This window comes from Aphelocoma coerulescens, chromosome 5 (assembly GCF_041296385.1).
Source record: "Aphelocoma coerulescens isolate FSJ_1873_10779 chromosome 5, UR_Acoe_1.0, whole genome shotgun sequence".
Classification (NCBI taxonomy): Eukaryota; Metazoa; Chordata; class Aves; order Passeriformes; family Corvidae; genus Aphelocoma; species Aphelocoma coerulescens.
In genome coordinates this window covers 35,009,811-35,027,792 of record NC_091019.1, presented here as the reverse complement: position 1 = coordinate 35,027,792, position 17,982 = coordinate 35,009,811, and the positions used below count along the sequence as shown (strand labels likewise).

The 17,982-nt window shown below is 42.9% G+C and overlaps 1 protein-coding gene across 1 annotated transcript; it reads left to right on the top strand.

Moving 5' to 3' along the window:
- The first annotated feature begins 1,451 nt into the window (after positions 1-1,451).
- Positions 1,452-17,287, top strand: THBS1 (thrombospondin 1). The gene is made up of 22 exons (XM_069017677.1): positions 1,452-1,571; positions 1,735-1,829; positions 2,575-3,152; positions 3,634-3,709; positions 3,957-4,153; positions 4,328-4,453; positions 5,969-6,062; positions 6,408-6,581; positions 6,958-7,134; positions 7,456-7,629; positions 7,804-7,931; positions 8,046-8,198; positions 8,667-8,885; positions 9,390-9,497; positions 9,883-10,042; positions 10,427-10,545; positions 12,196-12,430; positions 12,813-13,040; positions 13,242-13,513; positions 13,960-14,057; positions 14,168-14,307; positions 14,948-17,287. The coding sequence occupies exons 2-22, from the start codon at positions 1,760-1,762 to the stop codon at positions 14,953-14,955; spliced, it is 3,534 nt and encodes a 1,177-aa protein (XP_068873778.1). The 5' UTR covers positions 1,452-1,571; positions 1,735-1,759; the 3' UTR covers positions 14,956-17,287.
- The last annotated feature ends 695 nt before the right edge of the window (positions 17,288-17,982 follow it).

Genomic DNA, 17,982 nt, shown 5'->3' with positions numbered 1-17,982 from the left:
GAATCACTGCACAGTAAAGAGGCCTACTTCAGATGGTATACTCCATCTTCTAAGTTAAAAGGGCAGACAATAATTTTGGCTTTGCCCTAATATACACAATTCTGCAGCTATCTCATTCTTTGGGTCAAGAATTTCCCAGAGCATTTCCTGGGATAATCCATACTGCAGTAATTTTTCCTCATACATTAGCCAGTCAGATTGTCTGATGCATTTTACACAGTTCAGATTCCAACTCAGTCACTGCTCACTCCAATTTTCCCTCACCACACACGCAATCGCCTGACTAGGTCCTTCTCGTTCACTGACACTCTACTTTCCACAGGAGCACATGCCAAGCATACAAAGGCCGGGGAATGCAGAGGAATTAACCATTTTTGGAATTCGATTACTTCAAAGCCATTTCACATGTTCAAGTCACTTTTAGTCATTCAGAATATGACAAGATGTAGGCAACCTACCTTTTAACCTTTAGGAGATTTCCTATTACCTGGAATTCATATTATGTGGGAAATTATTAGCTGAAGTAGTGCTAGTCATTTTGTTCATTGAACAAAGCTGCTATAGGAGATTCTCAGCTGCAGTACAGCTACAGTCATTTCATTCCTAAGGCCAGGTTGCTTGAGGGTCATCCCCACATACCTTTCTCCAGTGACAAGGAGAGGTGGAGTGGAAAGGAGGAGACGGCAGGTCCTCTCTCCTCTCTTCCCCCACGGGGCCCGGCTCTTCCAAGGCCAGGCAGGAAGAGCTAACGAGAATTCACGTTATTCCCCTTAAGTGAACCCAGTGTCCTGTGTGCTGTTTATTGGAACCAGTGGGCAGGCAGAGAAGGTCTCATTAAGTGAATTGGGTTAATTAAGTGAAGGATGCTGTGACCAGCGCTTCAGGACACACTGAGGCATTGGCGTCTGGGCGCACCTCTCCTCCAGAGCCCCGCCAGCTGCCGGCGGCGGGACGAGCCCCCAGCGCCCCCCCCCCCCCCCCCCCCCGCGCCGGTGTGCGCGGCCGGGAGTCCCGGGGCCGGAGGGCAAGGCCGGGACGCCGAGCGGGCGGCGGGACAGGCGGGAGCGGGTGCCAGGCGGGGTTCACGGCCGGCTCGGGGAGCGAGGGCCCCCGGCGGCCTCGCCGCGGCTCCCGCTGCCAGCGGGGAAGGCGATGGGAGCCGAGCGGCGCGCAGGGCCGCGGTGCGGGCGGGACGCCCCGAGGGCCCAGCGCCCCCTCGCGGCACGGCCGGGCGGGAGCGGCTCCGCGTCCGCCCGCTCCCCCGGCCCGCGGGGCGCGCCCGCCCCCGCCCCCCGGCCCCTGCGGAAAGTTGTCCCTGGCCCCGGAGCCACCCGGCTCCCGCCTCCCGCTTCCTGCCCCGCCGCCGCCGATTGGCCCGCCGTGCGCCCAGGAATGCGAGCCATCCCTTTAAAGCCGCGCGCGGCGGCCGGCGCCCGCAGTGTCCCGGCAGCGCCGCCACAGCTGCCTGCAGCTGCTCGCCCTTCCACGCCGGGACAGTCGGGACTGCCCGTGGATATTGGTCGCCGGTACCCGGAGGCCGGCGCTGACCGCCCGGATCGCTCTTCCCGCAGGTAAGTGCTGAAGCGGCTTCCGCTGCGCTCGCTGTCCCGTCCGAGGGCGGCCGGGGACACCTGCGCCGTCCCTGCTGCGCAGCCTCCCTGCCTGCGGGAGTCTCGCTGGCGCCGGTCGTGAGTGCGACGGCAGCGCGGTGACCTTCCTCGTATGTGTCCCCAGACTGGTTCAGAGACAGACCTTTGCCATGGGGCCGGCGACTGCTCTCTGCCTCCTTCTCCTCGTGCTCGGTGGCTCAGAGACCAAGCGCACTGCAGGTAAGACCAGATTTGTGCTGATACCCGGGGCAATCAAGGAAGGGGGGAACAAAAATAAAACACTTAGGTGCCTGTGTAGGCAGATGAAGATATGCTTGGTGGTAAAGAGCTCCAAAGCTTTCAATGAACAAAAACGTTTTAACCTGAGCATCAGCTAGCTGGGAACAGGAAACTTTTCTCTGGTGTGGAATTTGTGTAACCTTCAGAAACAGGAGTGCAGAGTCTCCAGTACTTGAGTGTGTAGCTTGTCTACCTCTGCACTGAGCAGAGGAAAGGAGGAACATGATGTAGGAACTGGCTGAAGAAGGAATGGTGTAGTAGGCTGCCATCTTGGTGCCATAGAGAAGCTGCTACTGTGCTGCTGTCACTCAGTTGGATTGAGCAAACTCACTTTGCCATGTCCTAGCATAGGAATATTGCAGTCTGGGCTTTGCTGTCTATTTCTGCACTGCTAAAGTGTAATGAGGTGCCAGAATGGCTGCTACCTTTGTGTGTCAGTCAGCGGGTACCTGGCACTCCTGTGCCGACTGGCTCCTGTACAAGAATGCACATGTACTGCTGCACAGCAGCTCCTGGTGGGACTGCCGCACCATCGGAGCTACTGTCTGTGCCCTGATGTGAGGCACTGTGCCTCGCACGATGTGCACCAGGAGCCAAAATGTTAAGCAATCTGGGGAGATAAGCACCTACTCAGCCTCTTCTTGTCCTTTTCTCATGATGCTTGTCCTGATCTCTCTCTCTGCAGAGTCCAGGAGTGATGATAACAGTGTCTTCGATCTCTTTGAACTCATTGGCTTCATGCGGAAGGGAGCTGGGCGCCGGGCCCCCGGGGTGTACCTGGTGAAGGGACCAGAATCCTCCAGCCCTGCTTACCGCATTGAAGATGCCAGTCGCATCCCTGCTGTCCCTGACTCAAAGTTCCAAGACTTATTAGATGCCATCCATGCTGAGAAGGGCTTCATTCTCCTGGCCACTCTTCGGCAAGCCAAGAAAAGCAGAGGCACACTGCTCTCTGTGGAACAGAAAGATGGCTCTGGTCATGTCTTCAGTCTAGTGTCAAATGGCAAGGCAGGCTCCCTGGACCTGAGCCTTTCTGGTGATGGCAAGCAGCAGTTAGTGTCAGTAGAGGATGTCTTGCTAGCTACAGGACACTGGAAGAATATCACCCTGTTTGTGCAGGAGGACCGAGCTCAGCTCTATGTGGGGTGTGAGAAAATGGAGAATGCTGAACTGGACATCCCCATCCAGAACATCTTCACTAGGGACCTGGCCAGCAGTGCCAGGCTCCGTATTGCCAAAGGGGGAGTCAATGACAACTTCCAGGTAAGACTTTCACTTATGTTTTTGCCTAGAATTTTCAGTCATCTGCTTTGAATGTGCATTAGCTACTCAACAAGCCTAAAGAGCGACAAAGACCTCTAAATCTACTCAACTTTACTAATGGAGTTTGAAGGGTAAAACATTAGATTTTCAGGGATGGTACTTTCTGCAGCAGTAAGAAGGCACTGAAGCTTCCAGACAGGTAGTTGCAGCTTCATTGCTCAGCTTCGTATATGAGGTTCAGAAATCCATGGGTTTTTTCCTTCCTGCCTGGAGAGCTGCCAAGTCCTTATGCTCAAGGATAAGACTGTTAGGAAGCGGGGCTCTTTTTTTATTAAGGAGAATAGAGCAATGTGTTTCACTTTCCCATCTGTCTCTCATGAAATTACTCTGTAATATCTTACATGACCTTCAGTCTCTCCATGCAAGTGGTTCTTTCTGTTGTAGTTGCTGCAAGTAGCTGTAATTCTTCCTCTGTCCACAGGGTCTGCTGCAGAATGTGCGGTTTGTCTTTGGAACAACTCTGGAAACTATCCTGCGGAACAAAGGCTGCTCCAGCTGTAAGTTTACAATCTTCTGCATCCAATGACCTATTAAAAATAAGATTTCTCATTACGTTAGAAAGACAAGTTGAAACAGAAGTCAGAAGTATGCTGACATGCAAATCCACATTGCATAAGAAATAAGATTATATTTCTGCAGGCACCCTAATGAATCGGGTGGCAGCTGTTTAGCAGGTGTTAGCCTGGAATGATTAATGCATGTGGTATAAAATGCATTTACTTTATGTCTGTTTTCTTCTCTTAGCCACTAGTGCAATCATTACTTTGGACAACCCCATCAATGGTTCCAGCCCAGCTATCCGCACTAATTACATTGGCCATAAAACAAAGGACATCCAAGCAGTCTGTGGATTTTCCTGTGATGAACTAACAAATATGTTTGTGGAAATGCAAGGGCTGCGGTCCATGGTTACAACACTTCAAGACAGAGTTCGCAAAGTGGTGAGTGTTGGTTATAACTTCGTGGTACCTTTCATTAGCTAGCACTTAGTGAATTAATTATAACCTGAGTTTTGAGAGCTTGTGTAAACAGCAATAAATTCGCTTTGACTTTTGTGGAAAAGGGTATTTCCGTATTAGATTCTAAATATCTTCTTTTTGCTTCTCACCCCCAAGACTGAAGAAAATGAAATCATTGCCAAAGTAGTCCAGATCACTCCTGGGGCATGCATTCATAATGGAATCTTGCACAAAAATAAAGAGGAGTGGACTATTGACAGCTGCACTGAATGTACTTGCCAGGTAAGATTCCTCACATTCACAAATCACCCAAATATAAATTCATAAGTTGGAATTAACAGATATTTCTAAACGGCATTGTTTGTTAGATTGAATCATACACAGAACTGGGCATACTAGAGAAGCCATAGAGTTACTCAGTTTTTTTCATTCTACTAGATCTCTGGTATGTGGGCAGCTTCCATACCTTGTCTCAACAGCTGTATTCTAGAAAATTATATGAAACATCACTGTGATATACCTATTAACACTTGTAGTTCCTTAATTTGGGGAATGCCTGTATTCTTTACATAAGTCCATCAGTAAACTAAAACTCAGCATCAATAGAACAAACATATAGTACTATCAGCTTTGTTAGATCGACCTTCTGTCCTCACTGAACCTCCTGCTGACCTAGTAGGAGAAGACATTCTGGTACTCGGTAGAGGCTCTTAAACTTATGGTGTTCTTCTTTCTCTAGGAAATGCTTGTAGGTGTGTCCTGTTAGCTTTTACAGATTATATGGAACAGCAATCCCTTTTGGATTTCAGTTTAGCTGTTTAAACCCCTGGATCACCTGGCAAGATACTTATGCTTTGTGTTTCACTTCTGCTGCCTGTTGTAAATATACACAAAACAGGATTTCTTTAAACTATTTGCTTCTTCCATTTAAGTATATTTTAGCAAAAGCATTTTGCGGTACCAATCTACCAAAGAGTGGGTTTACTCCAAGCATGCCACTCTCTAGAAACTAAAAGCTGAGTATTTCTATGTGTGCAGTACAAGGCAACTCAAATTCAGCATCTGCTTCTTTAGCTCTCTACATCTTTTGTCTTATAGTCAGCAAATGATACTGTGACTTCTGCATTTGCCTCGTTCCTACCATCCTTCTTACTCAGTGTTAGCTGTAATTGCCTTAATCTAGTAATTTGCTTGGTGAGATTAAAATAGTAATCATGAGAGCATTCTTCTGACCAAGCTGCTACCTTCAAGAAGCAAAACTACAGACCGCCCTTCAGATCTTATTGAGATTGGAGGTGGGTGTTCTTACCCTGCCTGTTTGGCTTACAGATGAAAAACCTCTAAGTATAAGTTGTAGATTTCATGGCTCTTGAGCAGAGTCCACTAAACTCATTTTATCTTTACCATATAATCATCTTAAATCCATATTAACTGAAAAGAAAGTTGACTTTTCATTGTTTCATTTCTTTGAAATCTGACCTTATACTTTGAGTATCACATAATAGTCATTTACTCTAGCCAGCATCTGCTAGCTACTCATGATAAAACTTCACCAGAACCAAAATATTTTCTGCTTTTCACTAAAAAGTAATGGGTGAGAATGGAAACGAGATGAAGTTTGACTGAAAATACCTGTGGACTACCCGTTGGGTTGTATTAGCTCTAAATACAAGGGTCTCTGCTTTAGATATGCCATTGAGTCTTAAAGTTCTGCAGAAAAGGTCTCTGTTATTTACCCAGACTCCAGACATTGCTTATATTCCACTTGGTAACTGTAATTCTCACAACTCTTTATAGAACTCTGCCACTATATGCCGGAAAGTGTCCTGTCCTCTCATGCCTTGTTCCAATGCCACCGTGCCTGATGGCGAGTGCTGCCCTCGGTGCTGGCGTAAGTACTGAATATTTTCACAGTTCTATAGCAGTTGGCCACATCTAACTAGACACATGCTGCTCTGCAGTATACCAGAACTGGATATCCGAGGGAAACCTTGCACTACTGGAAGTAAGGTTCATGTGATGCCTCTTTGAGGCTAATCACTTACATGATACATGTTCAAATATTTTCTACAATATGCAATATACTGAATTGTTTGAGTTCATGGCCTTTATCTCACACAAGAAAGGAAGATGCGTGTGGCCTCTGAGGACAGTTGTGTCCTTTTAGCTGAGAGAGGGGTGGGAGAAAAGCTATGGAAAAGCCTGGAGTCTTATTCAGAACTGTATCCCTCTGCAGCTAGCGACTATGCAGATGATGGATGGTCTCCTTGGTCTGAGTGGACCTCATGTTCTGTGACCTGTGGTAACGGGATTCAGCAGAGAGGGCGTTCCTGTGACAGTCTCAATAACCGCTGTGAAGGCTCCTCTGTACAGACTCGGACTTGCCACCTTCAAGAGTGTGATAAGAGATGTAAGTACTTAATCTGCTCATGCTGGTAGTAAAACAGAGGCTGCTTTTATTGGCTAAATGTTAAAAGCAAAGATTACCATGTAGCTCTGTCACTGGCATGGATCCGTGGCTTCTAGCTTTAAGGACTTGTATTAATCACGTAGAGAGGAGCAGAGAGTTAATGCAGTAAACAGGCATGTTTGGGCACTGCTGCCAGGACAAAATTTGATGCCAGTTTAAGTATGAAATTTCTCTAGTTGCAAAACTTGATCTGTGACAGTGAGGAGGCTATCTATTACACATGGAGTTTTTGGTACAGTCCTGGTACTGGCTATGTCCTAGGTGCTGTACAGCTGAAATCTTCAGAAACTATGAATAACAGAAATCTCTCTTGTAGTTAAACAGGATGGTGGCTGGAGTCACTGGTCACCATGGTCATCATGTTCTGTCACTTGTGGCACGGGCATCATCACTAGAATTCGTCTCTGCAACTCTCCAGTACCACAGCTGAATGGCAAACCTTGTGAGGGTGAAGCAAGAGAAAACAAAGCCTGTCAGAAAGATCCTTGCCCAAGTAAGTGTGTTGTGGTGGTAACTAGTAGTTGGTAAATAATGGTGAACTTCCTGAGTAGTTACTAAATAATCTTGTTCTAGTAGTATTCTCTCTTTAAACTTAGAGGTGGGCTACGTAAAACCTCACAAGTTAGTTTCAGATGAAACTATTTTTATGCCTCTTCTTTATGCCTCTTTAATTGAGTCCACTAATTCTGTCATTTATGTCAGAACAATGCCCAAAGTGCTCTCACTACAAAAGTAATAGTCCTTAGTCAGGTAGAAACTTGTTGTAGCACTGAATTTAAAGCTATACATGTCTTCCAACTTCTTCTCCCTTTAGTTAATGGCAACTGGGGACCATGGTCTCCATGGGATGCTTGCACAGTGACATGTGGAGGAGGACTTCAGAAACGTAGCCGTCTCTGCAATAACCCCGAGCCTCAGTATGGTGGGAAGACTTGCGTAGGTGAAGCTAGAGGGACTCAGGTCTGCAACAAACAGGACTGTCCGATTGGTGAGTGTCCATTTTCCCATAAACATCTGAAGGTTGTTGACAATCTTGAAAATACCAATGTAAAGTCTGTAAACCTCAAGGGCTATAATTTTAAACCATGATATCAGCCAAATACAGTACGGTAGCAGCATGGTAAGCATCCTTTATCCTAACACTTTCTCACTTGTTTCACAGATGGGTGTCTGTCTAATCCCTGCTTTGCAGGGGCTACGTGTACCAGCGCCCCTGATGGTTCCTGGAAGTGTGGTGCCTGTCCTGCTGGCTACCATGGTGATGGTATTCACTGCCAAGATATTGATGAGGTAAGAAGACTATAGTTTGCTCCTTGAAAGGGAATGAAAGAAAACAGGAAGGGAGAATGGAATCACTGTTTTATGCTAACTGTTGTTCTCCTTTATCTCAAACACTTCTTTCAGTGCAAAGAGGTTCCTGATGCCTGCTTTGTCTTCAATGGAGTGCACAGGTGTGAGAATACTGAACCTGGGTACAACTGTCTGCCTTGTCCACCACGTTTCACTGGAACACAGCCCTTTGGCCGCAGTGTTGAGGATGCCATGAGTAACAAACAGGTATTGTCAATTTGAGAGTTGTTCTGGGTTATGAAATCTCACCAAGTTTCTAAAAAACAGAAAACACCTATGTGTTTTAGGCAAAAAGGACTTGGAGCATTTAATAAAACACCATCTTCTGTGAGAAGAAGCATTAAGCAATTTCTTTTGGAGATCAAAATGAGTTTTAAATATCAGCCATGGAGGATTCAGAGTTTACACATAATTTTAGGAGTAAATCAGTATTCACTAATGATACAACAGTATGTGCCTCAGAGATATCTTAGTGCTGGTTCCATTTGATAATATAGAAGGTTTGAACAAGAAAAATAATTAGTGCAAAGACTGGTACTGGAGTTGAGGACTGGAAGAAAGCCATGTATGAAGCTTCTTTTTTTCCTGATTGATTAGGATTTTTTGAATCTCTGGGGAAAAAGTGATGGATAAAAAAATGTTTTCAGTGGGTTTAATTTCTGTGTGGTCTTCTAGGTCTGCAAGCCACGTAATCCATGCACAGATGGAACACATGACTGCAACAAGAATGCCAAATGCAATTATCTTGGCCACTTCAGTGACCCCATGTATCGCTGTGAATGTAAACCAGGCTATGCTGGCAATGGCATAATCTGTGGAGAAGACACTGACTTAGATGGATGGCCAAATGAGAACCTGGTTTGTGTTGCCAATGCCACTTATCACTGCAAAAAAGTAAGTTTATCCTCTTTCACCATCTACCATTATAACAGCCTAAGCTATTAAAATATTCTCTCTGCAAATAACCTTCTAGGGATAGAGGAGGTTTAGGGATACCGTTGTCAAGGCATTGCTAGGAGGATCTTGCTGTTGCTGTATTGCTTTATATATTCTTGTGATATGGGAAAAAATGAAGCCAGATCGTTGTAGATGTTCTGGGAAGATTCTAGTTTAGGCCATACCTGTATCAGCTTTGCTCTGACAGATAGCTGTCTCCAGGGGAAGAAAAGCAGGGTAAGATTCTCAAAAGCAAACCAGCCTTTATTTTAAAAATTATTTAACTGTGGCTTTCTAAGACTTATTACTGTAATGACTAGCTTAAATGGAGAGAATTACAATAAGGCAACTCCTGCCTGGTTGAGGTGTTATGATTTTGCCTAATGATTAGATTTTACCTGCTCAAATCCATATTGTAATCATACCAGAAGTGAACACCTCTGTGTACTTCCTCCTTTCTAGGATAACTGCCCTAATCTGCCTAACTCAGGGCAGGAAGACTATGATAAGGATGGGATTGGTGATGCCTGTGACAATGATGATGATGATGACGGCATTCCTGATGACCGGGTAAGAAAACAGAAAAGAGTAGCCTTTGAGTATGTGGCTTTCCCATTCCCCTTCCTAAAGCTGGGGTCTAGCTTCTAAACTTAATCTTAAAAGAGGACCATAGGAAATTGCTGGAACTGACAGCTATCCTAGAAACCTTAGATATGCATAACTATGCAGACAAACCTTCTGCAGCTGTTTAAACTTTGGAAGTGAATTTTCCTTTTTCAATCAGCCATTCATACACTCATGCCAGCAACGGGGTGTTTTGAGATAGTAGCGTTTGAGTTTTAACTATTTCCCCACGTTTCATTTCTTCTTTCATATAGCAGTACAAGCAGAAGCAGAATCTTGTTAAAGCTTTAATTTGACTCTTTTTAAAACTTGACTTTTCTTGCTTTTGCAGGACAACTGTCCATTCATCTACAACCCACAGCAGTATGACTACGACAGGGATGATGTTGGTGACCGCTGTGACAACTGTCCCTACAATCACAACCCTGATCAAACTGACACTGACAACAATGGAGAAGGAGATGCATGTGCAATAGATATTGATGGAGATGGTAAGTGGCCTCTAATCATTCCTTTATATGGTCTTCTAATCAGCCATGAATCCAATGTAATTCTGATTTCATACCAAAATTTCATCACTGAACACACAGAAGTTCTCTTGTGGTGGTTTCAGGACGTGAAGGCTACTGAAGGAACAGTTAGGGCTAATGGAAATTCCCTTTGGAATATATAGACTTTGCCACAGTTCAATTCTAGCTCCACTCTCACAAGGCAGTAGGAGCAGAAGTGTGTGGCAAAGCTGTTGATGAGTCATCATTCAAAGCTTTTAAATGCTGCTCAAAATGCTTTAAAAAATGTATCAAGAAGTGTGTGGTGGCTTTATCCTGTCCTTTGCAGCATCTAGATGTCTCACTTTCATTCATGAACTTTTGCAGGGGTGCTTAATGAAAGGGACAACTGCCAATATGTCTACAATGTAGACCAGAGGGATACAGACTTGGATGGTGTTGGAGATCAGTGTGATAACTGTCCACTGGAACACAACCCTGACCAGGTAAGGGATTTGAATTGTGTAAGTAGAGGACTGGTGGGCTAAAAAATGTAGTATGTTGTGTGTTGTAGAAAATATTTGAACAAGTTACACCTGAAATTTGACTTGTCACAAATCATTCTTACTACTTTCCCAAATGGTGCCTTTATCCAATAACATGCTCTCAGAGTTTGAACAGCTGCTAGGTATTTTCTGAAAAGTAGCTGTAGTGAAGATCTGTGAGACTACTTGTCTCCTAAACGTTTCTTAGGTTTGTCAGTTGTGGTGATCCTCACAGTGAGAATATGAAATACTTTGGGAATATTGTGTAAAATCTGGGTAGTGGAACAACACAAAGTCATTCTTTAAACTTTGTCCCTAAGCTTGAAGCCAACTGCATTTTAGAAGATAACTTCTACTTCCAGTAAGTGGAAGGCAGCACAAGTTGCTTTTCCCTAAGAAAAAGGCATATTCTGATACTTCTAAAATTCATCTGCATAAAAATCTAGGGGGATCCAGACTCTCAGACAACTTACTGATTGAAAAATCAAAGGCAGAAGTAGATAAAGCCTGTGACATCCTGTCAGTTAAAAGACTGTAAGTTTAATAGCTTCAGGGACATAACTGGAATGTTTGAAGGGTTAGAAAAGCTGTTGCAAATCAGTGGAATGTAGTGTAGTGTAGTGTGGCCATGTAGCCTAAAAGCAGTGTTACTTGAAGGGTTTAAACAGATAATACAAAATTTCTAAGTCATTGTCACTTGCTTTACTATTTCCCCACTTGAGGGAGGGAATCACCTGAAGATTCTTTGAGGTAGCTCCTTTCAGGAAGATCTTTCTCTTATGACTTTGAAATCTTAATATAAGACTCTAATGGCTTTCCAAACACTATCCTGATCAAGTTCTAGAAGTGGAGATACTAGATTTCAAGTACCAGAGTTAGTAGCTAATCCAACAGATTATGGTATGGTATGCCTTGTGTCTGCACCAGGGTCATCCACCTGTGTTAACAAGACTACCAGGCTCAACATGAGGCAGTCTCAGGGATGGTGGGATTGTTTGTCTTTGTTCAGCAGCTGATTAAGCAAATGACTGGCTAAAATCTGTGATCAGCAAGTGCACTAGTTAGTTAATGCAGTCTGTGACCACTATGGGAACCATTGTCTTGACTGATGAATCAGGGGGCATGAAGAGCATTTAGAGGCTTTTATGATAGAGCAAGTTATGCTGTGGTGTAGAAGCTGTAACACCAAGAGTTGGTAGACTGTATTAATGTTACAGTCTCTACTGATAGGTACAGAGTAGTCCAACCCTGATTTGGCCCTTGAAACCCCCTTGCTGCCAGGGAAGGTAGGACATAAAGTACCCTGTTTCCAGTATGGTAGATTAGTGACAGAAGAGGCATGTGGCAAAGGCACAAGATAGCTGATGATCACACTGCTTTCTGATGCTGTGGATTCAAACTGAAACCACAACAAGACTAAAGTAGCATAAAACCAGTTAGCACAGGCAGTTTTAAGTGTGTGTTGATCCTCTCACTATATCCATCTTAGCTCTTGATAAAGCAACCAGAAATCCCAATTAATTCTACATATTAAGACTCCTATTTCAGAGACTCCTATCTTAGCCTTCTTTGGGTGGCTTTTTAAAATGTTATATTTTTCTCCTCTGATAGGAAGACAGTGATTCTGATCGCATAGGTGACCAGTGTGACAACAACCAGGACATAGATGAAGATGGCCATCAGAATAACCTTGATAACTGCCCCTATGTGCCCAATGCCAATCAAGCTGACCATGATAAGGATGGAAAAGGTGATGCCTGTGACCATGATGATGACAATGATGGTATCCCTGATGACAAAGATAACTGCAGATTGGTTGCCAACCCAGATCAAGCTGATTCTGATGGTAAGATAGCCAGTATCATAATAACATTTTAAGAGTATCTTCCAATAGTTTTATGCTATTTTTTTTTCACACTATTTAATGTTGGACAAAACTAAATAACAAAAAACCCGAATGTCTTTACCAGAAAAAAAACTGAATGTTGTTATAGTGCTTCTCAGGGTAAAGATTGATGTCAAAATGACCACATATCCAACTTTCTCCTAAGTCACTATCAGGCTGGAGTGAAGGGGCATTTATACAGTAGCTGTTGTAGCTTCTGTCATGTGTCTGCCAAGTACCTGGGCAGTCAGAGATCTGCAATTCAGACTTCAACTCTCAAGCTGTAAGGCTCAGAAGCAAACAATGGTGGTGACATAATGGTAAAATTACTTTTTATCTACAGGTGATGGACGTGGAGATGCTTGCAAAGATGATTTTGACCAAGACAGTGTGCCAGACATTGATGATATCTGCCCTGAAAATGTGGAAATTAGTGAGACTGATTTCCGAAGATTTCAGATGATTCCCCTGGATCCCAAGGGAACATCCCAAAATGATCCAAACTGGGTTGTTCGTCACCAGGGTAAAGAACTGGTTCAGACAGTCAACTGTGACCCTGGCCTTGCAGTCGGTAAGGGGAAAAATTTAACAGGCACTGTTGTTTGGGGTTGTTTGAGTTTTTTGTTTGTTGGGAGGGCGGGGCAGGGGGTTGCTTGGTTGTTGTTTTTAGTTGGAGTGGGGAAGAGGAAGAGAACCTGAAAAAATATTAAGGAGTTTTATAAGAATTGCAAAAAAGTAGCACCTAAAACTTTATCCTTTAATGTCCCCATAGGTTTTGATGAATTCAATGCTGTGGACTTCAGTGGTACCTTCTTTATCAATACAGAAAGGGATGATGATTATGCTGGCTTTGTATTTGGCTACCAATCTAGCAGTCGTTTCTATGTTGTCATGTGGAAGCAGATCACCCAGTCTTACTGGGACTCCACACCAACCAAAGCTCAAGGATATTCAGGTCTCTCCATCAAAGTTGTGAATTCCACCACTGGTCCAGGAGAACACCTTCGTAATGCTCTGTGGCACACAGGAAACACTCCTGGCCAGGTAAGAGTGGCACTTACTACATGCTGAAGTACTCTTAACATGATAACATGAGTACTCCAGTGTAATTAACAAATTCTTCTGAGTAAGGCAGGCTGTTCTTCCAGCAAGTTAGACACTTAGAGGGGGCTCACACATGCTGATCATGTAGGCTTCTTGGCAAAGACCAATAACTTTGTAATTTTTCCCAATCATGCAAAATATTGTATACAGTTAACAGGATTGCTTGCTGCAGACAGGCTTTCCAGCAGCAGTGAATCAATTGTTTCTGTAACTGTGCTGTAGCTTCCAATTTACATATTTAAAAGTAAATTTAAATGCAGTTGATTTCAAAAGATCCTATTACAGAGCCTAATTACTTACTTGCAGCCTTTAAAAGTAAGGCGCCTTCATGTCAAAATAACTGCTGTGTTATCTCTGGCCTTTAATAAAAAAATACTCTGTTGTAGGTGAGAACTTTGTGGCATGATCCTCGTCACATAGGCTGGAAAGACTTCACTGCATACAGATGGCGACTTAGCCATAGACCAAAGACTGGCTACATCAGGTGAGCATCAGCCTTCTATCTGAAGTAAATGTCGCAGGGAAAGTGGATGTCTGTGAAGATGAACCTCATAGGACCTTGTCAAAGATGGCTGAGCTGTTGTCTCTTTGTAGGGTTGTAATGTATGAAGGGAAGAAAATCATGGCAGACTCAGGACCAATCTATGATAAAACCTATGCTGGTGGTCGGCTAGGATTATTTGTCTTCTCTCAAGAAATGGTGTTCTTCTCAGACCTTAAATATGAATGCAGAGGTAAGGATGACATTGCATTTAAGAGATCCTATATAAGTGAATTGGTTCAAGAAGGCTCGAGACGTAAGAGCCAAGAGGGAAAGTTCAGCTGTGATCTTTCATGGTTCAGTCTCAAACAAGTTCTGCAGGCAGAAACAGGACACCTTCTCAATGAAGTCTTCACAGTCAAAAATTTAAATGTATAAAATCTAAGTATATTTCTATTGTGTTATTTCAAAGTATCAGGAATCCATGTTGAGTTCCAGAAATTAAATACATCTTGAATCTCCTTTAAAGTGCTGACTAGAATGAATGAAAACATCTGACAAAATCTAAGGCAGAAATGCAAAATACTGACTTTATCAAGTAAAAAACTGATTTACTTAAAAGTAAGCAAAGTAGAAGGTTGTCCATATATTGCAGTCTTGAGGTTCAGTGGAGGTAAGCGCGTACAAGTAGTTCCAGCTGTCCTAGTCTTCTGAAATTGTGACTTCATTGTGTAATGGTTACATAGATTAGATTCTGAAGTCTAACTTAAGGAAGCACCTAAATGAAAGTACACTTTCAGTTTTCTTTACAAATGTCCCTAGGCATTAACGACTTGGACATAATCATGCATAATACACAGAAATATTTAAATATATCTTTTCTTTTTTCACAGATCCATAATCACAAGGTTGTTGGATTCAGAGACTATTTAAAAATGCTGGTAATTGCACCTTTTGAAACATTTAGCCTTACAAATCCTGGGACCATTATATTATTCCTTCCTTTCTTCTTTCTGCATAAGTGTGGACTCGAAACACATGACCTGCCTCAAGAGAATGCTTTTGAGAGAATGAAAGTGAGAACATACTTGGTATCTGACCTCTGCTGAAGTGGAAGGAAACAAACATGTCTTGCAAATGAGAATTGTTGTCACTGAACAAGCACTCTTCTTTCAGTAGGAAAGATATTTGTTTGCTGTTTATCACAGTGCAGTGTCACTGCCTCTCTAACTGGAGGTCCCATGGAGTAGCATTTTGTAAAAAGAACATCTTTGGATGTGCTGTGGACTACTTAAACTGAAGACCTTGTGCGGGGAAAAGGGGTTTGGGCGGGAGGGGGAACTCTAGGTCTTTCTTTTTTCTTAATGGGGTAGAGAATTTTTTTTAAGGAAGGCTGTGCTACTTTGGTTTACATCCATTTAACTTGGGGAAATTATTGTTTTCTATGTCATACCTTTCAGATGAAAACATAGCCTTACTCTATTTGTGGTAAGCTAGATCAGCTGCTGTATACAGGACAAAACAGATATCCTAAAACTGATTTCTGTCATGGGAGGTGGGAAAGAGGATAAAAACTGGTACACTGGATAACACCAGCTTTGGGAGAACTGGGATTTACAATTAGATTCTGTTTTTTCCTGATTTAGATGCAGGTCTTGCTTATCTTTAAATGTGTTCTTTCAGCTATGGTGCCAGAAAGCACCACCGTCTCAGCTGGTCCTTCAGGAGACCAGCACATGCTTCACTTTTTATGGTTAAAGAGGCACAAAAATAATGTAATGAAAACATTCCTTTTCTACATGCCATAGATGTTTTAAACCCCTCGCTTCTTTAGAGGGGAGGAAAAGGGGCCTGTAGATAAAATTGTAAAATATTTATTTTTGCCTATTCTTGATGTTATAAGGACTGAGGGATTATTGATTAAAACAAGAAATGCGTCAAGACTATCCACCTAATCATTGTTACAAGTCTTCATGACTGTAAGATTGTAAATACAGATTATTTATTATCTCTGTTCTATACTGAAACTAGAGAGGGTTTAGTTGAGAAAAAAAATCTTGTCTGGAACAGGTAGTGGTGATGTATTTGTTACAAAGAGCAGTTTTCCCATAAAGGCTTTGAGGCGCAAGGAAAAGTGAGGGTGTGGGCAATGGGATGTTTGTTTTTCTCAGTCTGAGCTCAGTGTTGGCTTTTCCTTTCTTTGTGCAAGGCAGTTGGTAGCCTGGCAGGCAACTGTTCTGCAGTGCTAAAATTCAAGTCTCTTTAGATGGTAGCAGTTTCTGTCCCATCTATTGCACTAGAGGTGAGGGAATGCCATTCACCATCTTAGTGTTCTCTAGTGCTGGGAAATGTCTGTGATGCTTTACCACTGGTCAGTGGGCCTAACCCAGAGCCAGGATAGCTGCCCTGGGGAGATTGCAGTGAGAGGCACAAGGACAGCCCTCAATAACCATTTAACGGGCTCTTTGGGCCACTGCACGCTAGGTGTTATAATTAGTGATGTGCAGCTACTAAAGAAGGAATTCATCACAGACTAGACAATTTCAGGAGCTCCTTGCAAAAGAGGGAGAGGCCTTGATGTACATTAAAACACTGTTTTCCCCAACAGAAGGGGCAGCATCCTTATACCTATAATATTGCCTTGTCTTTTCAAAAAAGAAAAGAAATTAACATGGTGAAAGTTTTACGTACAAATATTACCTCATTGTTGTGTGACTGAGAAAAACCTTTGGAGTAAGCAGAGTTCAAATCTCTAACAAACTTTAAAGCTACTGTAGTACTAAAAAGTTAATGCTGTACATAGTCAAAATTTCTTTGCAGAAAATGTATTCCCAGTAAGGAAATGGCATTGGAAAAAAAAAAAAGTCAAATACAATTTCTAATGTTGTATTATATTTTTTCCTGTCATCTTGTATACCATTGCTTATATTTTTATAAATTATTTTTCTCATTGCCATTGTACTAGTTAATCACATAATTGTGTAGATAGGCTATTTAAATAATTTATCATGAAATGCTACCTGTAGAGTTAGTATTTCTATTTTTATAAAAAGTTTGCACACTGAAGATTTTTTTGCTTCCCTCCTCCCGATGTTTTTGCTAGCATAATTTTCTAAGACCATGCTTTTTTTGTAAACATTTTTAACCATTTTTCCATTCTAAAGTTTTGTAAGTTGTACAATAAAGCTTCTTACATACAAAGAACAATAAACCACCAAGGACATTTATATTTATACCTTTGTGCTCTGGCTTTATTAATGTTTTGTAATACATCTCTGGATCACTGATGTGTTATTTGTGTCAAATTTGGCTTCAGTGCAAGATTTTCTCTGTACGTTTTACATTACAACTACACTGAGGGGGTGCACCTGAGCTGTTACCCTACATTAACAGCTGGTCCGCCTGAAGGCACTGCTGCAGTTACACAGCACGGGCAGCTGGTGCATTTGGTTCTGAAGGCTTCACATGAAGACTCCTAAGCTGTGCTGCCCTTGATGCAGCCACAAGGCAAAACAGTTTTTGAGAGACTGCAATCATCCCCAGCCAGGCCAGCCCTTTCACATGAAAAGAGGCAGCATATTGGCTCTTTGCAGGGGCAGGTGCATTAGACTCTCCAGATTGAAACTGCTAGTGTGATCAAAGAGCTCATGCCAGGACACTCAATCGACTTCTAGAACCTGCTGCTAAAATGAAGAACAGTTAAGACTGGTTCCTTGATATTTAGTTGCAGCAGCAGCTTGTCCTGTGTACCCCTTAGCAAAGGCAGATGCTAGATACCCACCTGAGAAGTGTAGTTAGGGGGTTCTGCATCTATAGAAAATTAATCTTTACATCTCCTTTTCCTGAGGATGAAGAGTCCCGTTCAATGTCACTACACTTTTGAGGGCAGTCCTGTATATTTAATTTTTTCCCACTGAGAGCAAGGAGA